Below are 23477 nucleotides of genomic sequence, written 5' to 3'. Positions count from 1 at the left end.
GATCTCAGGCGCTTCTGCCTGACAGAGGGGCTGGCGTACCCACAGCCAGCCTGGGTGAATTATAGAATCATAGACTCATAGAGTGGGAAGGGACCTCCAGGGTCATCTAGTCCAACCCCCTGCACAATGCAGGAAATTCACCAATACCCCCCACACACCCCAGTGATCCCTGTTCCACGCCCAGAATATGATTTTTTTAAAAACCTCCAGGATCACTGGGGGCCAAACTGGCCTGGAGAAATATTGCTTCCTGGCCCCAAAGTGGTGATCAGCATTTCCCTGGGCGTGTAAGAAAGGGCCACAAGAACTAAGCACTGATGCAACTCTTCCTGTTCTACCTCTCGTGATTTGTTTAAGTTCACACAAGCAGCATTATGATCCTTTTAAAGTTGAAAGCATGATATAAATTTAAAAGGACCAACAGACAGGCATACGCTCATTTGAGAAACTGAGGATTACATTACAACACCTCTGGAACATTACAGATCAGTAGAGGCAGCACTGCACAGTGGTCAGAGTTGCAGATTGATGTGGTTTATATTCTCACTCTGGTTTGTATTCTCACTCTGCTGGCTGAGTGACCCCGGGCCAAATCTCCCCTTCTCTACCTAGCCTACCCCACAGGGTTTTTGTGAGGATGAAATTGAGACTCATGGGCAGGGTCCCCAGCTTCCCTGGCAGGAACACTATGTTAAGAAATCTCTCACAATTATGCAGCCATAGCAGGCAGGAGGGAAGGAGGCAAATACCTCCAGCGCCAGAGACTTGTAGAGGAAGAGTCAAACTTTGGGGACTCACCCGTGCACCAGAGGGCGAAGGCAGCAGGAGGCAAGAAGCCTGGGCGAGCTGGGCTCCTCCATGCCTGGCAGAAGATGAGATGCGGAGGCGAGAGGTGGGCAAGCAGAAGAGGCACTCAGCCAGCCGCACAAGCTGCGTGCAAAGAAACTCCCACCGCCCCGAGCTTCAGGGCTGCCTTGTTAAAGGAGTGCAGAGGCTAGACTCGCAAATGAGAAAAAGCAAGCTCAGGGTTCGTGGGTCACATTTTGGGCTGTGGAAGAGGAACTGGCTCCATTCCTGGAGTTCTCTCGAGTTCCTGCGCTTTTGGTTTTGCTTTTTGCCAATCCGCCTTCCAAGACTGCTTCAGGTGCTCCGGCCTGAGGGCTGCTGGGGGTGGGGCTCGAGTGCTCATTACTTGTGGAGCTGAGGCTCAATGTCTCCAGCTGCTCCGCCACCTTCCCTTCCCTTGGTTTGCTCGGGGAGCCCGAGCAAGCCAGCTGCTGGAGGGAAGGAGAGGCGGTTTAAACCACCTTCCCTTCCCTTGCTCAGGATCCCCGCGGCTGCAGAGAGCCCGAGCAAGCCGGCTGCTGGAGGGATGTGCATTTGGTTCGTCTGAATGGAATGCACCCCCGAAAATGGCCCATTCGGGCCCCTTTCAGGCTGCTGCGGGCCAAATCAGATTCTCTGCTCTGAATCGGCTTCCCGCAGTTCGTCCCCATTATATCCTATGGGCCATTGAAGTCAATGGCGAAAACATAGGGTATATTCTGGGGGCTGGAGGAGAGGGAGTTAGAGGGAGATGCTCCAAAATCACAGGGTAGCTGCTGGAGCCCCTCCCCAAGATACCCACCATGTTTCAGGAACATTGAACTAGGGGGTCTAATTCTACAGTCCCCCAAACAGGTTGCCCCCATCCCCTCTATTGCTCTCTATGGTGGGAAAAAAGTTACTTTTTAAAGAGCCCCTCCCGAGAGCTGGGGGAGCCAGAATGACCTCTCGCGTGTGATCACATGCGAGAGGTGGAATTTGCCCCTACGAGTCCGAGGCCACCACCCCGGGGCTCAGGGAGGCAAGGGAACATTTCGCCCCGCCCCCCTGCGTGCGGGCATCGCGGCTGCTGCTGCGAACAGTGGCAGCGGCCATAAGTTTTTAAAGAGCCCCTCCCGAGATCTGGGTGTGATGTCTGAGTGGCGTTGCCGCTCAGACATCACACGAGAGAGGTGGAATTTGCCCCTACGAGTTCAAGGCCACCACCCCGGGGCTCAGGTAGGCAAAACAACGTCGTCGTCCCCACGCGGGCATCGCAGCTGCCGGCGGCGGCGGCCATAACTTTCTAAAGAGCCCCTCCCGAGATCTGGGTGTGATGTCTGAGTGGCGTTGCCGCTCAGACATCACACGAGAGAGGTGGAATTTGCCCCTACGAGTTCAAGGCCACCACCCCGGGGCTCAGGTAGGCAAAACAACGTCGTCGTCCCCACGCGGGCATCGCAGCTGCCACCAAGAAGTCCCCCCCCGGCAGCCATAACTTTTTAAAGAGCCCCGAAGGAGAGCTGGGGGAGCCAGAACGACCTCTCGCACGAGAGGTGGAATTTGCCTCTACGAGTCCAAGGCCACCACCCCGGGGCTCAGGGAGGCGGGGGAATGTTTCTTCCCCCCACACACACCGTGTCCCAACTGATGGCTGGTGGGAGCAGGGGCGGGGCTTATGTGCCCGCCCCCTGGGCTCCTGACTGGCGGAGCGGTGCTGCAGTGCGCTCTGGCAGGAACTGAGGCCTGTTCTCCCCCCAAAAAATGTTTCATGCTGTGATGAATGATGAGCAGTTGGTTTCTTTTAAACTCTTGTTTTGTATGTTTATTGACTTATTTATACCCTGCTTAACTTCCCTTTGTGGGTGCCTGAGGCTTACAACATCATTGTCTCTTCTTCTGTCTTATCTTCACAACAACCCTGTGAGGTAGTGGCTGACCTAAGGTTATCTAGTAAGTTTCATGGTGGACTGGAGATCTGAACTCGGATCATGAACATATGAAGCTCCCGTATACTGAATCGGGCCATTGGTCCGTCACTGTCAGTATTGCCTGCTAAGACTGGTATTGAATCTCTGGGGTCTTATGCAGCAAACAGTTTTCACATCACCTACTATGTGGTCCTTTTATCCGGGTATATTGGGAACTGAACATGGGCCCTCCTGCAGGCAAAGCAAATGCTCTACCACTGAGCCACCTCACTTTGCTCTGCTTAAGACAACTTCCAGATTCTAGTTGCCCCTTTGGCCCTGTTTTTCAGGGAGCTATATAAACAAGCTTTATGGTGGGAGAACAATTATGCTTAATGGGCCAGTTCTCCTGGAAACTATGAATCTACATTAAAACATCTGGATGAGTGAATCTTTACAATTCGCAGGTCTGGAGACTAGTCCAGGCATGTTCAGGCAGTATGCTTCATATTATGTCAGCTCCTTTGCATCAGTTCACTACCGGTGAAAAGAATTTATTTCGGCCCTCTGTCATCAGCAATAGCCAGGGACTATCCCGGAGCCGGAGAGTCCTGCCACAAAGAAGCAAAAGTAAACACAGGAAATCCCCATACTCTAACATAATAAAACCTTAATGTTTGATTAGTTTATTGATGCGCCTTTCAAATGCACATCGCTTTCTAATTGGTCAAAACGATAAATTTACAGCCTTCTTTTCTAACCTAGCCGCCTCTGTCGCTATCCTGCTCTGTGATTGGCGAGGATTTTGCTCCCGCCTCTCATTTAAATATTTAGCTCGATTGGAGACGAGCTTTGTTTATCAAGGTTTCTCCGCTCCCATTGGTCTCGACATGCTAAACGCGTAGGATTGGTTCTATACTTCAAGCCTATATTAAAGAGCTGGCGCCGCACCGCTGCTTCAGTATTTATCATTCCGATCTGGGGGAAACGGAAAATAGGGGGGAAATGAAGTGAGAGAGGCGTGACTTATGAATATTAATAATGATGTCACAGTTGTCATAGAAGCGTAGTAATTATTAATGAGGCTGCGCGGCGATTGGCGGGTAAGGTAATGAATTATTAAGCAGACTCGCGGCTTCTGTATAATTTGAGACAGGCTGGGCGGGGCCTATGCAAATGTGGCGGGAGTCGGAGACGGGGGCTGCCAAGATGGCGACCGAGCGCAGTCGCTCCCCGATGGGGGGCTCGCCGGTGCCGGCCTCGATGTTTGCCCCAGAGCCCGCGCCGCACAGTGGGACAGCGGCGGCTTCGTCCCGGCCTCACCGCGATATTCCGGACTCGGACTGCAGCGAGGACGGCGAGGTGCTCAACGGGGAGCCGGAGCTCGATCTCACCAGTAAGGTAGGCCCGGTTGAGGCCACCGGGGGGCGGGCAGCGACTGGCGGAGGAGAGTCCGCCGGTGTCGAGCCCTCATCAGCCGCCTTTTCTTCCTCCCCCACCCCCGAGAGTTGCTTCAGCATCTCTCTCCTCTGAGCTCCCCCGCGGGAGCGGGTGACCCTCCTTGTCCTTTGGGCTGAGCAGTGTAACTAACACGGGCTAGGTAGCCGTTCACACATTACACACTGCCCGCTCTGTCGATTCCTTCAGAGGTGTCAAGACGGCTATGCCCTCTCTTTCCAGCCTTGTAAATGTTTAAATCATATATATGTGTGTGGGGTCCTTATGTCGATGAGCAACCGAGCGGTGGTGTTTCCAAGGGTACCACGATATGGTGGACGTGGCAGAGGTGTGCCTGCGTTAAGAAACTGAAGCTGCATGTTTTTAATTTGTGTTGTGTCGGCCCAGTGTCGCCCACAGGCTGTGGGATGTGTCCAGTACTTCTTTCATCTTTTCAACGACTTTAAAAGGTGTTTGTAATTGTTATAGTGTAGTTGGGTGCTTTTCAGAGTGCTGGGGAATTAAAATGTGATGAAATCGGCAATGAGGGGGGGGGGGCACTTTTCAGACCTAAGAATGTGTGTCAGCGCCTGAGCCCTTGAATTCTTGTTCACCTGTAATGCTGGTGGGTGTGTGGGGCAAATCACGTGATAGGCTCCAAACAGGTGGGATGTGAAAGAAAGGTGTCCTTGAAAGTTGATGATGGAATCATTTTGGCATGTTTTTGCCCTTTTTGCCCCTTTTTGAGGCTTGTACATCTCAGCCTGATTAGTGACTCCTGTAGTTCAGAGTAAATGGGATCCATGACCAAAATGCTGGAGCAGCTGCTTTACATAAGATGTAATGTGGCATTCAGTATTAGTAGTTCATATGCATTTTACATATTTAACCATAGCAAAATAGCCACATTTATTTCTATAGTATTGTATGTTTTCTCAGTCTGCTTTGGAGAGATATGCTTTACTGAACATTTTTAAAAAATCTCTTCTCCTTCACAGTCAATTGCCGTGAGCTCTTTTTTCAATTCTTGCTTTTTAACTTTTGTAGCCTTTGACTATGGTTGCACCATTGATTGTTGCCTAGTATAGACAGCACTTTGTTTTGATGAAAGTCTTTCCAAATGTATCTTTTTGATGTCGTTAAAAATGTACAAAAGCAACTTCTGAGGCTGACATCTCTGAAAAGACAGTGTGGAGACTTGTTCCCACATTGTCAAAGCGGTATGCTTATCAGTGGGTATTTATCTTTCTGTTCAGCTAGTAATGGTGAGTCCAACATCGGAACAGTATGATAGCTTGCTCCGGCAGATGTGGGAGAGAATGGATGAAGGATGTGGAGAGACAATCTATGTCATTGGTCAAGGGTCAGGTGAGCATGATTTCCTGCTTCAGTAGTGAAAGTATTTATGTGACGGCTTTATTTATACTCCCAGATCCTAGTCTGACTCTGTAGCTACTACACCAGACTGGTGTTAAAAAGCATTAGTGGCTCAATAGTTATGTTTGCTGTTTACAAGTATGTGGGGAAGGGATGGTAGATCCTCGGGTCTTGAGTTTAAAAATCTCTATTCCCTAGTACACTAAATGCATTTGACAATCACCACCGCACTGGGAAAGATTGAAGGTCAAAGAAGACGGGGACGGCAAAGGATGAGATGGTTAGACAGTGTCATAGATGCAACGAACATGAAATTGAGCAAACTTCAGAAGATGGCGGAAGACAGGAAGGCCTAGCGTGATCTGGTCCATGGGGTCACGAAGAGTCGGACTTGACTGTGCGACTGAACAAACAACAACAACCGCATCCATACAGCTAATGCTTTAAAATGTTAGCTAAATTATTTTGTCCCACAGTTACAAATACTGTTTTCAATAAACTATGCAGTCCTTTGCTTTGGATTTGGTCTGAGCATAATACTGAGAGTGGTGCTAGCAAGTATATCTTGTTTACCCCCAAAAGGTATTTATATCTTTAGAAAGCCAGCATTGTCTTATGGTTAGAGTGTTGGACTAGGATCGGGCAGACCCAGGTTCAGATCCCCACTCTGCTGTGGAAGCTGGGTGACCTTGGGCCCAGGGTAGATTTGATTTGAATCAATTTGATTTAAATCACAATTTAAATTGCTAGTCAGTAAGACTTGATTTAAATCAAGGTTTTATACCTAAAGGCTCCTTCTCGCTATTTGTTATAACCGTAATATTTACAACCCAAATGAATGTTTTGTTTTTAGAGGTTAGTTTTACAGCTATATCAGAAAATTAATTATTGGTAGTTTACCATTCAAAATAGTTCCCCTTGCAGAGGTTTCATAATTAGCTATCTTCAGGTTAATAGGTCAGTTATTCATATATGGACAAATTTTCTGTTGTACTTTATCAGAAGGAGAAAAAATAATAATTAACAATAGCCATTTAAATTGTTTTATTTAACTAAAACAATAACACTGTTTAGTTTTTATTTATTGGCAGTCTTGAATGAAATTTTAAATTCCGTGTTTTGAATGTTTTTTTTTAAATTTACATTGTAAGCCTCCCTGTGTTTTGCAAGGTAGAAAAGTAGCTAATAAATGCTTTAAATAAATAAAAGTGGGATATAAGTGAAGTAAATGAGTAAATAAATACCTTTCCTGTATTCTTGTAGGCTAGAGTGTGAGCTGGCATGTTTCCTTTAGTATGCATTTACCATGTGTCCTTGCAGTCTCCTTGAATGTACCTGTTTTTGAATTACAGCAGTGTGACATCTGAGCAAATCTAAAGTCTTGCCCCTTGTATCAGCATAAGTTTTAGTTCCTGTGTATAAGAGATGAGGGACAGGGAGACGCTGACTTTGCACTTGACCCTCCTGCTTTTTTCTTCAAAAAGCTGTGCTAAGAATTTGCTGAGAGTAGAGCAGTAGAGACTTGCATTGGGCATTCACCATGCCTGGTCTGTATTTGCAGACCTTTTTGAGTGCTAAGGAAGGGTCAACTGATTATAAAATAGATGTTTCTTGTTGTTGTCTCAACCCAGAAGACATTCAGCATTGTTCATTTTCTCCCCCACCCCACTCTGTCAGATGGGACTGAATATGGGCTCAGTGATGCAGACATGGAAGCTTCCTATGCCACAGTGAAGAGCATGGCAGAACAAATAGATGCAGATGTGATCCTCTTACGAGAGCACCAGGAAGCAGGAGGAAAAGTACGTGACTACTTAGTTCGGAAGCGTGTGGGCGACAATGACTTCCTGGAAGTCAGGTAAGAGATATAGGTAGAGGCAGGGTTAGTCAGCTAGGATAGCTGTTCCCGTAGTCTGCACAGGTAGTAATGGGAAGCTGGTAACTCTGGTTTGACTGTGGGAGTGACCTGGCCTCACCTTGTAATTACATTCTCTCTTCCTTTATGCTTTGTATACAAGCTGATTATTACATTCTTGAATGCGTGCTTGGCTCATCAAATGCTGTCTGATTAGGCAGCTTCTAGTATTGGCGTTTTGTTTGTAAGCCTGGAATGTCGTTGGCTGAAATCCTGTTCTTGTTCTTACTCTGTAGACTTTGAAAGGTCTTGCTTAGGGCTGGTATATGATATCTACCTTATAGTGGCTTGTGGATATGATTGTTTCTAGGTCAGGAAGTTGACTTTAGCATTGTTTTATAGTGACAAATGTTCTTCCATTGGGTGTTAAAATGTGTATATAAAATTATTTGTATTAAGATTTGGAAAAATAACAGGCATATGGTTTCTTAAATTAAAATGTGATGGTGGTGACTAATAGTTTCAGCTTTTTAAAATCTTTGCTCAGAGCAAGCATATTACAGCTGTGGTGCTGGCTCTTAAAATATGATTCTGGCACTTAAAAATTGAAAAATTGTGTATTTATTTCATTTATAGTACATCATCCTCACTGAGATTCAAGACAGATTCCAAAATCTGGAAAACAGTTCAGTTAGACATCATATCCAATAAACAATTCAATGGTACTGGAATTACAGACTTAGAAGGCCAGTGTAAACCAAAAATCTGTTGAAGGCATGAAATACTGTATTCTAGTGATGTTTGTAATGCATTGTGAATATCAGATGGGGGGAAAACCTGTCTTGGTATTTGCAGTGACAATAATATAAGAAGAGGCCCTTGAACCAATATAAGATTCTCCTCTAGCTTAGCACTGGTTAGGTTTCTGAGCCTGTAGACTCGACATAGGGTTGTACAGCCCTTCTGCCCCCTCAGTAAAAGTTTTCTTGTGATCAGGATGCATGCTTGATCCTCTTGCTAGTAAAAAAAAAAATACGCAGAGATTGATTGAGCAGGGTGGGTTGTATTCATGAGGGGATGTACACGTGTACTTTGTCATGCATGACATTTTGCATATGGTAGCTGCATCTGTACAAGGCTAAGACCTTTGGGCATCCCACTGCCTGTCAAGCCTACCTGAGAGGGGGGCAGTGAATGGGCCCTTAGTTGGATATGAGCTCTCATAATGTATGACACTGTACGGAAAAAACCCTATTTTTGATTTAATCCTAGTCATGAGGATTAAAAGTTGTAATCGTAGGTCCAGACCATTCTGTAAAATTTAGGCTGGTTTATGAGCTGTGGTGTTTAAGAAACACTTCTGGTGTTCAATTATACCATGATGTACTTCTTAGTTAAACAACCAGAACTTTTTTGGGGGGAAATCTATCCAATTTAGAGCTCTAGAAGTAACTTGCTCTGCTACGCCTTCCCTGTAATCTAGAAGATGCCGCTTGGATCCCTGTGGTATGGTTACTATTTCAGTAGCCGCAGCCTCTTACATATACTAGATGGTATTGCCCTTTAATGGCATCGGGGAACTGATATTAAGTCTTGAATTGGAGGTGAATGATCTAATACCTTCCTTCTGCCTTCCTATAGGGTAGCAGTGGTCGGCAATGTAGATGCTGGGAAGAGTACCCTGCTGGGTGTCCTCACCCACGGCGAGCTGGACAATGGGCGTGGTTTTGCCCGGCAAAAACTCTTCCGCCACAAGCATGAGATTGAGTCGGGCCGGACCAGCAGTGTGGGCAATGACATTTTGGGCTTTGACAGTGAAGGCAATGTAGTAAACAAGCCTGACAGCCACGGTGGAAGTCTGGAATGGACTAAGATTTGTGAGAAATCAACAAAAGTTATAACTTTCATTGATCTTGCTGGGCATGAGAAGTACCTGAAGACTACAGTCTTTGGCATGACGGGGCATCTACCTGATTTCTGCATGCTAATGGTAAGCTGTGTGGGTGTGGAGCACTACCAAAGATAGTGAGGCAGTTGCCATCTGTGACACTTTTCAAGCATCTTCAGGCATCTTTTCAAGCATCTGTCTCATGCTCCTTTTCTGAACTGGGTGGTCTGTTCATACCTGTTGCTCTGATATGGGTGAAAACTGTAAATAGTCTGATCATGCACACCATGTTAAGCTGAAGTCCTTTCAAGAGTTTCTGTACTTGTAGGAGTATAGAAGGTATCCCCAGATCTTTTCTTGCATCTTCCATGTTGTAATATTAAGGAACTATAAAATAAAAAAGTGCCCTAGAGTTTTCCCTATAAAATGTGCTTAAAAATCCAGAAGTATAACACATGCATTGGTATTGGAAGATATTCAGTAACTTATGGTAATCTTTCATTGCAAAATGTTGGAACTTTCCAAGTCAGCAGTGTGTTGCTCACAACATGGCTTCTTGTAGCACTACCACGTTCTTTATCTGTCTGACGCGCATTTTCAGTGGGTTGAATTGGGTGGTCTGTTCATACCTGTGGCTCTGATAGGAGTGAAAACTGTAAATAGTCTAATCATGCACACCATGTTAAGATGAAGCCCTTTCAAGAGTTTCTGTACTTGTAGGAGTGTAAAAGGTCTCCCCAGATATGCAAGGCTTGTTTCCCATTTCTGGACCCTCACTTGGCAATTGTCCTAGCTACCTTGCCTCCCTTCCAAAATAAACAAAAGACTTGGGCATATGCTCTGGAAGGTGAGATCACCTGTGTCTGCCCATGGTTCTTAACATGGGTTGACTTGGACTGTGTCTGCCACTGTGGATTTCTTCCTGTGACACAGATGAGCAAAATGTCCCTTTATCTCTGCCTGTGCCTCATCCACGTGAATAAATAGAAGCATAAAAATTATTTTTGAGCAAGCAATCCAAACTACCTCTACAAGGAGGACGTTGGATACATCTTGTTTATACTGTTGAATTGTCCTGGAAAATTTGTGGACTTTGTGCTTTAGGGAATACTAACTGTTCTTTCCTTCTTAATGTATGAAGTTCTTCCTTTTGGGGTGAGTTGTCTGCCTGAGGCCCAGCACAGGCAAAGTGTGACTTCTAGGCAAGCCTTTGGAGGTGATCTGCTTGCCTGCCACAGTTTTTACTTTTGCTTGTGCTTTCTTTGATACAGGTTGGCAGCAATGCTGGAATTGTGGGGATGACCAAGGAGCACCTGGGTCTGGCATTAGCACTCAACGTTCCAGTCTTTGTAGTGGTGACTAAGATTGACATGTGTCCTGCCAATATTCTTCAAGGTAAACGGACGTTGACACAAACAATTTCTTTCAGTTTTGAAATGTTTGCCTTTTCCTACTTTGGCAATGTGCCTTCAAATAAACCAAAGAAACTTTAAAAATATTATTTTCCCCTAATTATCTCCCAGTTTCTGTTCTAATTTTTTTGCATTAATTCAATAAAATTCTTCTTCACTGGAACCTCTTTTAAAAACTGCATTTCATCCTAAAAGCTCTAGATGTCTTTAGCCTGCCACATCTACAATTTTCAAAACGATTTCTTCATCAGTGAAGTAAAATAGCTCCAACATGGTGTTGTTTCTTGCTTACCTGCTCCCGCACTCAGCTAACTTCTGGGAAAGGAGAGGAAACTCTTCTGCATTCATTAAGATTTAGACCTCTTTAGCCTTATAATGATGTAGAGAGAGACACTGTCCATTCCAAAGACCTGCTTCTTCCTCTGGCTGCTGTGGCCATAAATGCTTTCCTTTTCTAAGAAATTCTTTTCACTCAGCTTTGGTTCACTCTTAAGACATTTTGACAGAAGCAGCCATTTTTTATCATCAGTGTCCTGTGGTCAATGTTAACTTTTAGGCATCTGGTTGCTAGTAATGGAGAGAGGGGGGTTGTTTATATAAATACGCAATTTTGCAAATCAAGTGGTTAAGATGCTGAACTGCAGGCTGCGGAAGGTCACTAGTTCAGCAGTTCAAGACCCGGGTGTGCCGCATGACGGAGTGAGCTCCCGTCTCTAGTTCCAGCTCCTGCCAACCTAGCAGTTTGAAAGCAAGAAATTGCAAGTAGATAAATAGGTACCACTTCAGTGGGAAGGTAACAGCGTTCCGGGCGCCTTGGTGTTTAGTCATGCCGGCCACATGACCATGGAAATGTCTTCAGACAGCGCTGGCTCTTCGGCTTTGAAACGGAGATGAGGACCGCAACCCTAGAGTCGGATTCGACTGGCTTTCGAGCAAGGGAACCGTTACCTTTACCTTTTTAGAAACTATCTGGATGGTCTCTTCTGTGATCTGTCTCTCCCTCATCATGAAGGCTAAGCACCTGGACTTATTGAAATATGAAATTCCCGGAAGCTGAGAAATGCACCGGTTTCAAAATCTGTTCTTGACAGAGGGAATATGCATAAGGCTCTGTTCTGCTCACTGCTGTAGTAAAGTGATAGAGAGAGCTGCCTGCTGATCCATGCCACTGTAACCTCAAGGCTGGATCATTGTAGTGTGTTGAATGTGAAGCTGCCCTTCTTAAAGACCACCCAGAAACTGCACCCGGTTGACTCTCCTCTTTGAGCATATCACTTTAGTTCAGGAGTGCCTGCATTGCCTGTTTATTTGTTTCTGAGCTCAGTTTACAGTGCCGGTGGCATTATGTGGCTTGGGGCCACTTACCTGAAAGCCTGCCTCTCCCTAGATGAGCACTCACACCAGCAGCAAATAATCTTGGCAACTGGTGCTTTCGGTTCCCTTCCCTCCCACAGGACTGTGAGGACCATGCTTGTCTGTTCAAGGCTTTTTCACTAGTGGCTCTGAAGTGGGCGTTCAGTGGATATCGAAGCCATCCCACCCGCCCTGTCGTTTGCAAGGCTATGCAAAATGGCCCTGTTTACAAGGACTTTGTAAAGTCTATTCTAAATGAACCAGTTGTCTTTTAATGTGATGCTTGTTAATGTGCTGCTTTTGGATTGCTGAGGTTTCTTATTCCCGGGTCGTAAAGTGGTATGACTATCAAAATTTTGGGGCTGTACTGTAATTGTTTATAGGGATATGTGTTATGTAAACTGCCTTGGGTTGAAAGAAGGCAGTACAGAAATTACTAAATCTTGTTTGGAGGGGGGGAGTTGTGAATGTCTCTAATGCACAGCCTGTTTGAGTGCTATGGCAGGTGTGTGTCTTAACTAACCGGCCAAAGTTAAGTTGTTACTGAATGGAATATTTGCCTCACTGTGTTCGTTGTATTACTCAAGAAACCCTGAAGCTGTTGCAGCGACTTCTGAAGTCCCCAGGATGCAGGAAAATCCCCGTCCTGGTCCAGAGCAAGGATGATGTCATTGTTACCGCCTCCAACTTCAGCTCTGAAAGGTAACTGGAGCAAAATCTTCCTTCCTTCAGTAGACATACCCAGTTCAGCATGAGGGGTATCCTCAAAATTTTAAAGCCAAACCAGTGAATAGCTTTGAGTAACCTATGATCTTGTTCCTTTAGGATGTGCCCAATATTCCAGATTTCGAATGTCACTGGTGAGAACCTGGATTTGCTTAAGATGTTTCTCAATCTTCTGTCTCCACGGACCAGTTACAGGGAAGAAGAGCCTGCGGAATTCCAGATAGATGACACCTACTCTGTTCCAGTAAGGAAAGTGATGCTTGGAGTCACTTCCATGTTTGCAGAGCTGAGAAAGGAATGGGAAAGTTGACTGGATTCCACCCTTGCTCTCCCATAGTGCCTAACTCAGTTTTTCTCTTTCTGGTGTAGGGAGTTGGAACCGTGGTGTCCGGGACAACACTTAGAGGGCTGATCAAGCTAAATGACACCTTGCTTCTAGGACCAGATCCCCTGGGTAACTTCTTGCCCATTGCCGTAAAGTCCATTCACCGCAAGCGCATGCCAGTCAAAGAGGTGCGGGGAGGGCAGACAGCCTCCTTTGCTCTGAAGAAGGTAAGCGTGAGCCCTGTTCTACTGGGAGAACATTGCCTTTCAATAACTTAGCTGCATGTCGCTTGACAACAAGTAGTGGGTTTTGTACACAAATTGCAAAGACATCAGAGAGCAAAATTTGGCTTTAAAAGATGATAGAAGCTACACTGTAAGGAATACGCCATTGGTGAATCATTTGTCTGGCAGTGAGAAATGTATTGGGAAGGCTTTTCATATTCAGACATCTCTCAGTCCATGAAGGTTAGAAGTTTGCTTTTTTTCTGGCTGAAAGCTAGGATTCTTATTGGACCCTGGCAGAAACATGTGCTTTGAGAGTTGCACACAGAGGATGAGGCAAGATCACCATGTCAGGATATTGGACCTCCTACCAATATACTCTGCATTGTGCCTGAAACCTTGTAGTAACTTTGTGCTGACCGAAGTGTCTGTTGAAGTTAGTCCTCCTGAAGTTGTGTGTCTCTGTCTTTTTCCCCCATTGCAGTGGTCCTGCTCAGCATTGTTGCATTCTGGTTGCACAGGCATCCCATTCCATCACAAAGGAAGTTGTATGTCAAACAGCTCATGGCCCTCTATAAAACAGCTGTAGCAACTGTGTATCTGGGTTCCTCATAAGCAAGAGCCAGTTCCTAAGCCCTGGTTTGATCTGTCCTCATCTCCTTTTTCCAGATCAAGCGCTCCTCCATTCGAAAAGGCATGGTGATGGTGTCTCCTCGGTTAAATCCCCAAGCATCTTGGGAATTTGAAGCTGAAATCCTGGTATTGCATCATCCTACCACCATCAGTCCACGTTATCAGGCGATGGGTATGTGGTATCGCTTCCTCGGTCCCTTTTCCCTCCACTAGAAAGTTCACGTGTGTCAGTATCATCTTGGGGTGTGGTGAACCTGCTTCTAATGCTAGTTTTCTGGTGAGCTGCTGCATTAAGTTACTAACTTAATGGGGAAGAACTGAATCAGAAGGCACAATCATGTACAGCAGTGTTTGCAAAGTGGAGGGATCCTGCACTGTGTAGGTTTACACTGGGAAGCTGTGTAATCCATTGTGGGACCTTCAACTCCTAGTTCAGCTGTGGGAGAGTCACCTGCATGGTGTAATTCAAGGGCAGACAACCTCTGGCATGGGTGCCAATAGCAGCACACCAGACCATTTTGCTTGGCACCCACAGCCATCCAGATGCCCACCAAGGTCCTGGCTGTGCTGCTGAGACCCCCTCAGTGCAGGAGACCTGTGCAGAGTGCAAGGCAAATCCCTGAGATGCTGTTAGCACCACTGGGGCTTGGCTTACTACTTCAGCATTTGGACAAATACAGCTTTGGGTTCCCCCCACCCCCACCGCATATTGCTGTTTTTGGGGGACACTTGCAACAAAAAGGTGTCCTGGTGATGGTTAAAATACCAGGCTAGGATTTGGGAAGTCGGTTTCAAAATCCTGCTCTGCTTCCTGGGTGGAGATCTCAGGCCAGTCTCCCCCTCTCAGCCTAAGCATCATAGGATCTAAGAAGGGTATAAATTTTTGATATAGAATAAGGCTGCTGGAGAAAAAAAAGTAGCCTGCTTCAGGAATTAAATTGCTGTCATTCACTCTTCTCTCATCAGCATTCTGATTGATGCAAGTCCCTCCAGTGCTCCTGATTGCCACAGCTTTTACAGTGTTAGGAGTTGGGGTCTTTTGGGACCGGAGCGTTGCTTCGGCAGCCCAGGAGCCCAGGCAAATGGTGGCGGTGGCAAGCCCCGCCCCCAGCTCCCTGCGCCGAAAGTGCTGCAGCTCGGGGGAAGCCTGGAGAGCCCCACCACCGGCTCCCCTGGGCCCGCGCAGAAGCGCTGCGGCTCGGGGGAGTCCCAGAGAGCCCCACCACCGGCTCTCCCGGGCCCGCACAGAAGCGCTGCGGCTCGGGGGAGGCCCAGAGAGCCCCGCCGTCGGCTTCCCCGGTCCCTGCCAAAGCGGTAAGTAAGGGATCCGTAGGTCTTTCCCTTCTCTTCCTTCCTTCCTCTCTTTTCCTCCTTTCCTTCTCTCTTTCATTTCCTCCTTTCCTTCTCTCTTTCATTTCCTCCTTTCCTTTTCTCTTTCATTTCCTTCTCTCCTTTTCATCTTTTCCTCCTTCTCCCCTTCTCTCTTTCTTTCTTTATTTCTTTCCCACCTTCTTCTCTTCTCCTTTTTCCTCCTTTCTCTCATTCCCTCCTTCTTCCCTTCTTTCTCTTTCTTTCCATCCTTCTTTCCTTCTCTTTTTTCCCCTCTTTCCTCCTTCTGTGGCCCAACTCTAGTGAGAAGGGGTTTAAACCCTTCCTTCTGTGTTTAAACTTTAAACCCTTTCTCTCTTTGCCCCCCCCCCCCCGCAGGCCAGCTAGGGAAGGGGAGGCTTTTGAAGATGCCTTCCCCCCTTTTGCTTCCCCTTCTGACATCACTTCCCGTGATGTCAGGAGGTGTGGCATATGCTAATAGCCTAGTAGTAACCATATGCTAATGAGCTCCTGCAGCTCTTTTTGTATGAAAAGACCTCCGGTTAGGAGACTGTCTAGGGGAAGTGCCACAGGATGCAGCTTGGCGTGCTGTGCTCTAGCCGGCAGTCTGCTCCTCTTGACTTGGACCCTCCTTGTGTAGCATAGTAGTAGCTGCTTTGGGGTATCTGTACTGCTTGGCCTTGTTCCGTGGCTGCCAGTTGAGTCCCCATGGGAAACTTACTGTTTGTAGTGCACTGTGGCAGCATCCGCCAGACAGCTACTATCCTCAGCATGGACAAAGACTGCCTGCGCACAGGAGACAAGGCCACCGTTCACTTCCGCTTCATCAAGACCCCAGAGTATTTGCACATAGACCAGCGGCTTGTCTTCCGCGAGGGCCGTACCAAAGCTGTGGGCACCATCACAAAGGTAACTAAGAGCTTGGGATGGGAATGGGGTGCGTGCGGATTTGTAAGCGTTGCTTTCTCCTTATTGATGATAGGAACTCAACCCTTTCTCTCTAATTAGCGAAACAATGGTTCGTTAGTAGATGGTGCCCTGGGATGATGGGGAAACTTCTAGTTTGTTTCAGGGTCTTTGTGCCTTGTTTGATGCATGGGATTTCTTGAGCTGAATCCTGTGGCCCTATTCCCTTTGTTGCATTCTGCTTCTTTCTGTCTCTAGGGCAAGAGTGAGCCTTGCATAGTCAATCAGAAGCCCCAGTCCTTTGGTTTGCCTCTAGCTCTGCTGAAGGAGACAGTACCAAGTGGGACACACCTAGCTCATCTATAGGAGGAGAAGCAGGCAGCAGGAAGGCCTAGTTCCCTGCCTGGTATTTCCCCCTTGCCTTCCAGCTGCAGGGGTTTAGAAGAACAAAGATAGAGAAGCCCAAACTTACTTCTCTCTCCCACCCTTCCTTGCTGCAAAAGCTGTGAATGACACTTGGTCTGAGAAGGCAGTAACTGCCTTGTCCTGGTCTTTCAGTACTCTGTGTCCTCCGTGTTTGTGAAGACTTTCTTTTCCCCAAGGTTTTTGGTGATTAGATTTGCGCTCCCCCCTCCTCCTCCTCAACAGATTTTTCTTCTAGAATTTCCTTTCATACTGTTTAATGTACATTTGTGCTCGTTCTGCTGTGTTACTGTTCTTGTTAATGGATATTTTTGTGAGCTGCCTCAGGAACTGTTACGAGGCAGCACAGAACTGTTTTAAATGAACTGTTTTCTAGGCCCTCTTAGTGTCAAGGTTAACGGCTTAGCTGATGCTTTGTGGCTTTTTAAAGTAACAGTGATATTTACTTGCTCTGCTTGGCAGTTACTCCAGACCACCAATAACTCTCCAATGAACTCCAAGCCCCAGCAGATCAAGATGCAGTCAACAAAAAAGGGGCCCCTGATAAAGCGAGAGGATGGGGGGGCCCAGGCTGGCCAGGCAGCGGCGAGCCCTACTGTGGCAGATGAGGCGGTTTCCTTGGGGGCAGCACCCTCAGCACCGTCTGGCGCCCAGCAACCACAGGTATGCAAAATGGCCCCTCCATCTGTTCCTTACTGCCTGGTAAGGACTGTCCTAAACATCATTAATGGCTTTGGGGTTTCCCCCCAGTAATTAAGGAATCAAAGCTGCTCTGATGCTAATAAACAGCTTTGTAAACAAATACAACATCGCCTGCCTCTTCAGCCTTGGAAAAGAGCGGGATTGTCTCAAAAAAAAAAAAAGGGAGCTGCTTGCTGGGGATCATCTTGTGGCAGCAAAGCCTTGTTCTGTGGGCCTCCTTAACTGCAGGCTGACCTGGTTCCTTGAATTTTTCTCACTGAAGATCAGAAACATCTGGCACCTGGTGTTTTTTTATCTAGCACTGACTAGAAAAACCATTTTTAACCATTTCTTGTGTGTTGAAACTTCAGCTGTCACACTGAGTTCCTATGAGCTCAACTGCCATTTCATGGTTTGCACCGGGCCCTGCTTAGTTTGTCTTCACTGTGTGAAGTAAGGATGTCCACAGCAAGAAGTGGGGCCTCGTCTGTGATGGGCTCGAGGCCGCCCTTAGCTGTTGAAGGGGTATGAAAGGTGACTGTTTTTGAAGTATCTTGCTGTTGGTTTCTTCAGTTAAACGGTGGCTTCTGCTGTCGGTCGCCTGTATTTCAGTGGGGCTTTCGTGGCACAGTTGCACTTTGAGTGTATCGTGTTGGAGCCGGTGTGGTGTAGCAGCTGGAGGATCTGGGGAAAACCGTGGTTCAGATCCCCTAGCCAGCTGTCAACGTCACCTTGGGCCAGTTGGCTCTCTTGAACCCAATCTAACCTACCTGACAGGGTTGTTGCAAGACAGGAGGGAGTGGGCATGATCTTCCCCAGCTCCTTGGTGGAAAGGTTGGATAAATTTTAAATACACTCGATGTAATTGCGTGCCATCCTTAAACAATGGAGAAACCAGATATAATGTGTTGAATTTCAAGTTATGTGCTAGAACTGGCAGAAGAAAAACACGGAGTCCAGTGGCAGAAGCTTGACTTACCACAACAAGGAAATGCTTTGTAACTAGGTGTGCTCTGCAGGAGGAACACAAAGGTTTTGAATGACTCTTGCTTTACCCTATGCTAAATAGCTCTTTGCTTGCTTTGCTGTCTCTCCTCCCTGTTCCCCACCGTCACCAGTACTTCCTACTGCTCTAACAGTGGCCTGTTTCTAAGGGCTTTCTCCCTTGTGTCTGTCATGCTCTGCTCATTCTCTTACCTATGCTTTTCTTTCCCTGATGCTTTCCTTCAGCCTGCACTGGATGAAGAGCCCCACAACCGAGAGGGCAATAAGGTATTTCTGCATCTTTGATAGCTTTGGCTTCTGTGCCTCCATGAGCAACTCATAGGGAACTTGGGAGACTTTTCCTTCCCCTAAAAGTCTAAGGCCCGGTTCACATGTGGTGGTAAAATGGACTGCACCACCTGAGACTGCAGGTAGCCCCAACTTGTAAAGTTCCTTCATATAAAAAGACTTTGAGCGAATAGAATACTTAACACAGCAGTGATGAGAGAATTCGCAGTGTGGGCTGTCTGTTTGCAGGGAGCTCTTAACATAAAGCAGTCGTCCAGACCGTGACCCCTCCCATGTAGTCTGGAGTGGTGCAGTCCATTCTGTTCTTTCCTTCCCCTGCATGTCTGAACCAGGCCTCAGTCTTCTGTGCTCGGGGGAAACATCCTTTGAACTTCCGTTTAGGGAAGCGTGACATTCTTCAGAGCATCTAAGAAGATGAACTCCTTTTTAATCTTTTCCTGCCCTCTCAGGCAAAGTTGCGATACGCAGACCGCTTTATTGCTTGCAGAGACCTTTCCTTTCTTCCTCTGGGGCTGACCCTCATGGCTGTTTCTGATTCCGTTGCTGGCAGAGATGTCTCTTGTTCAGTTAGCGACAGTGTGGTCCAGGTGGCTTCTTGTCCATCCCACCCCACCTGATCCAGTTTTCTTGTTTCCCCAGGCCAAGGCTGGAGGAGGAGGCCGGCGACGTGGAGGCCAGCGCCATAAAGTGAAGTCTCAAGGAGCTGTTGTGACTCCTGCTGGCGGCTGTTGAACATTGTCCTACTCACTGAGGGATTCTTGCACCCTCTCCCCCTTTCTTCAATCCCCCCATTCTCTGCCAAGCAGCATAACCAAAATCCATCTCAGCTGATCTGTTGCTGCAGTGGAGCTTTCTTCCCTTCCCGGAGGGGAGTGATGGGGGCCAGGTGTGTGTGGGTGTGTGTGTCAGCAGCTGAAGCTAACAAAGGTGACAAAGCACATGTGGGACTGACCGACTGCCGCCTTCTCCCTCTGCCCCAAAACATTTTGTACATTGTGAGCTCTTAGTCCATTATTTTTATTAGTTTTTATTATGGTGGACACTTGTGTGTGTGTGCATGAAGAATCAGGAGAAATCCAGGTATACAAAATAAGGTACCTGTCTACTTTCTCCTGCCCCTGCTCATTTTTTTTAAAAAAAGAAACTAATTCACCTTTGGTCCCGCAGTCCAGAGCTTCTAAAAGCATTAAGCCCTTTAAGAGCACAGATTCTCTAAGGGGCAGCGATCCATGCTCTCTGGCGGTTATGGTGCTGAGTGCATGCTAGTCCTTCCCACTTGTAATGCGACCGTGATTGCCATGAAGGAAACTCACGACCAGCATCAACCCAAGAGATGGGTTTAAAGTGAGACCCTAGGTCAATTACAAGTTGAACAAGTGCTTAAAAGCTTGGGGTGTGGTTGGGTGATAGAAACAGAAGCACTTCTTTCTTCCCACCTGAAAATAATCACTATGAGGACTCCAGTTGATGGGAGGAAAGGCCACATGGTGTGGGGGTGGGCTGGGAGTTTTGGTTATTTTTCTTACAGACTAGCGATAGTTGTCTCTGTGTTCTGGGTACATGCCATCTCTTGACCTTGCTGCCAGTTTACATGTGTATCCATGTGTTTGGGAGAGGGGAAGAGATGGTGTGCACTGGCTTGTAGTTACTTGTCCATTTAATAATCTGTGGCCTCCTGTTAAAGACCATACTTCCTCCCTTTCTGCATGACCAGAGCTAAAAACAGCCATTACTTAATAGTGCCTGCTGCTGGCGTGTTCTGTAATGCTATGCTTTTCCCCACTGGGGAAATGGCATCTCCTACCACTGAACACTTTTAGCATTAGAGGCCAGCTCCTACCCTTTCCCCGGTTTCAGCCTTTTCTCAGAATCGTAACTTTGCCATAAGACAGTGAAGGAAATTTGGACTGTCTGTGAAAGCAGGATCTGTAGAGTCAGCATAGAGCTTATGTGGTCACACAGCTGGGTTTTATAACTTTTGATAGACATTTGCCAGCACCTTTTCCAGACATTCATTCTCAATTGACTTTTTAATTAGCATCATGGCTGTGTGTATGTGGTGGTCTTTTTTTTTTTTTTAAAGAAAAGACAGAACCAGGTTTGTAGTTCACTGGTTTGTAACTTTTTACCTTTTTCAACATGTTGTCATTTCAAATTTCCTCTACTGTTTTTTGAATAACCGAGTTCTTTGGAAGATCGAATGAACATTGGAGAACAGTTGGTGTGTATATTGGGCCTGCCTTGCCTGAACTGTTCCAGACTTGGTCCTGAGCAGCTACAGTATTAACCACCCTCAGAAGAGAAACAGGGTACTGAAGTGGGGCTAAAATGAGATGATAGTCTGCACTGCTCAGTGACTTTGGCCCTGAAATGGTATCTACCTGCAGTGAGTTGAGGTGTTGAGGGCCTTTTATCCACCCCCTTCATTCCTTAGCTCTGAAAGACATATGTGCCATGCTGAAGATGTGTTTTGAGACCAGCAGTTAAGACTACTGAGGCTGGCATATTGTAATGATATTAAAAAAAAAAGTTTCATTCAAAGTTTCAAATGCGGCAACTCATTGCTTTCAGTTCCCCAGATACAAAGAGGAGGCCGTTATTTCTAGCTTATTCTTGAATCAGATTTGTCATAAAGCCACATCCCGGAAGGGCTGTCTGTAAACATCCTGACTTTAAAAAAACAAATGACACTGGGAACCCAGAACCGAATGCCTATTTCTGTAGAAAGGTCTAGCAGTGCAATGCTATTAAGCTGCTGTGTGGAAGTCCAGTTGTACTTGTGCTATATTTGCAGTTATGGCAGCCTGTTTCCATGTGAAAAACACCCAACATTGATTTCAGTGTGAGCTTTCATAAGGCGCAGCTCACTTCTTCAGATAATGTGAAAGGAAATAATTGCAGACATCCAAACCAAAAGTGGAACTTTCCAACATACTGCCTCCTGGTCAAACAGCACTTAACCTCTACTAGGAAGGTGGTTTTCTGGTATTATTGGGAGAACTGACAAAAGCAAGGTGCCAAGCAGTGCTCCCTCTAAGCTGTGCAGTCTTGTGAACGATTTGGCTCCTGCATAAATTAGTTCGCTCTGGAGCCATCCTTCCTGAGCTAAGACAAAAATGTGTGAGCTGGAGGCTAAAAAATTGTGAGCTAGCTCACACTAACTCAGCGTAGAGGGAATACTGGTGCGAAGTATTTTTAAAGGAGAGTGTTTCTGGCACTGGGGAAGATGCATTTGCTGAAATACTTCCTCCTGTAATGGATTTGTTACTTCCAAAGGAAGTCATCTTTGAGGAACCTTGAAGACTGGAGCAGATAAAATGAAATATAATATAGTAAAAACCACTCATATGGAAGAACAGGTATATTTCCCATTTATAACATGGCAAACCCAAGTGTTTAGTAATAAAGGGGGACTGTGTGTACTTCTGAACTGTTAAAGCTATATGACCCCTTAACTCAAAATCCCAACACATCCCATGACTTAAACTAGCTTCAGTGTTAAAATAAAAGTCATCCCCCAGTGTAAGAGCATGCGCACACAGCTATTCTGTACCAGTACATTCAGATTTGTGGTGACTGGGACTACTAGTTGTTACATTATTAACATGTAATCTTACATTTCCAGCTGATACAGAGAACAAAATCCTGTACAGATTGCATTCCCTCTGTTTATATCCCTTCCATAGCAACAACTAGTGTTGTAAACACTTTTATAATTTATTGTCTTGGATTTTTTGTGCATAGGCATAAATTACAATCCTTTAGATATAAAATGATGAACAACATAAGTGCAGCATTTGCAACAGGCTGGAGCGTGAGATACAATCTGGAAGTTTCCTACAGTGTAGATAATTGCTTCATAGGAGAAGGAAGTCGTGCTTTGTTCATGCTATCTATAATGGCATTTCTGGCCATTAACAGTACATTTCCTTTTTCCTTGGAGGTGCTTTGATGCTTCTATATTCTACAGTATCAAAAAGCTGAGGAATGTGGGCTGCTGCTGGGATGAAGAATTCATAGGAGTATCAATGAATATATAAGTCACAACTCTTGTTCAGGGCTCCCCAACCTTCTGAACTGGTGGGTGCCTTTGGAACTCAGACGCAGGCTGATGGCCCAATCACAAAATGGCCACCACAGGAGGTAGAACCAGCCACAGTGTCAGGGGTACAGGGGCGGCCAAACTTGCTTAATGTAACAGCCACACAGAATAAATGTCAAATGTTTGAGAGCCGCAAGACATGAACAAATACCCAGATGCTTTTATTGGAAAATATGCAGATTTGCTTTTTATTAACATTAAATTAGACTGTGTGAAAGAGCTGCAGTTTGGCCACCCCTCCTCCAGTACCTCTCTGGCAGTTCAGGCAGAAGCCCTGTTTAAATCCTCACCTAGGTGCCCCCCCCCTTTCTAAGAAGCTCAAGGCGACCAGGAAAAGTGTTGGCAGGCAGTATGGCACCCACAGGGGACACCTGTATGCTTTTGGGCTGCGCTGGAGTCAACAGAGTACCATGCTCCCCCCAAGCACGATTAAATGACTAATTGCTCCTGATTTTTAATCTCCCTTTTGTACTTTCATTCAGGAAGGTTAAAGTATGACTAAAATATACATTTCAGATATGATCAAGCAATGACTACTATTCATATAAGTGATTTAATTAGGGATCCAAAGTACAGTAGCTATACTAGATCAATTTGAAATTAATAAAAAATTGATCAGATATATGCACTCAGACATCCCTTTACTCCCCCCCCAAGCCAAACCAAGCTTTTCTGTCTTCTACAACAAACAGACTGTGTGCTAAAAAAAAAAATCAGTGCTTAACACTCCCATCTTCTGGAGAGTACAAAGAGCTAAGCTATAACTCAAATATTTTTTCCCCAGATATGATAAATAGCA

At 46.1% G+C, this 23477-nt stretch overlaps 1 protein-coding gene across 1 annotated transcript; it reads left to right on the top strand.

The window, feature by feature from the left end:
- Positions 1–3731: 3731 nt before the first annotated feature.
- Positions 3732–21129, top strand: GTPBP1 (GTP binding protein 1). Its single transcript, XM_015419233.1, has 12 exons — positions 3732–4115; positions 5408–5519; positions 7206–7386; positions 9025–9373; positions 10543–10666; positions 12624–12738; positions 12862–13006; positions 13132–13314; positions 13981–14116; positions 16004–16182; positions 17065–17265; positions 19216–21129. The coding sequence occupies exons 1-12, from the start codon at positions 3885–3887 to the stop codon at positions 19306–19308; spliced, it is 2049 nt and encodes a 682-aa protein (XP_015274719.1). The 5' UTR covers positions 3732–3884; the 3' UTR covers positions 19309–21129.
- Positions 21130–23477: the final 2348 nt, after the last annotated feature.

This window comes from Gekko japonicus, unplaced genomic scaffold (genome assembly GCF_001447785.1).
Source record: "Gekko japonicus isolate JY-2015 unplaced genomic scaffold, Gekko_japonicus_V1.1 scaffold37, whole genome shotgun sequence".
In the NCBI taxonomy this organism is placed as follows: domain Eukaryota; kingdom Metazoa; phylum Chordata; class Lepidosauria; order Squamata; family Gekkonidae; genus Gekko; species Gekko japonicus.
This window is presented reverse-complemented; position numbering and strand designations above follow the sequence as displayed.

What these genes read in the sequence shown, in the direction of transcription:
- GTPBP1 (XM_015419233.1), top strand. Translation starts at nt 3,885, where the DNA reads ATGCAAATGTGGCGGGAGTCGGAGACGGGGGCTGCCAAGATGGCGACC. An exon ending in TCCAACTTCAGCTCTGAAAG is followed by an intron (nt 12,739 to 12,861) that starts GTAACTGGAGCA and finishes TTGTTCCTTTAG; the next exon opens with GATGTGCCCAATATTCCAGA. An exon ending in ATGACACCTACTCTGTTCCA is followed by an intron (nt 13,007 to 13,131) that starts GTAAGGAAAGTG and finishes TTTCTGGTGTAG; the next exon opens with GGAGTTGGAACCGTGGTGTC.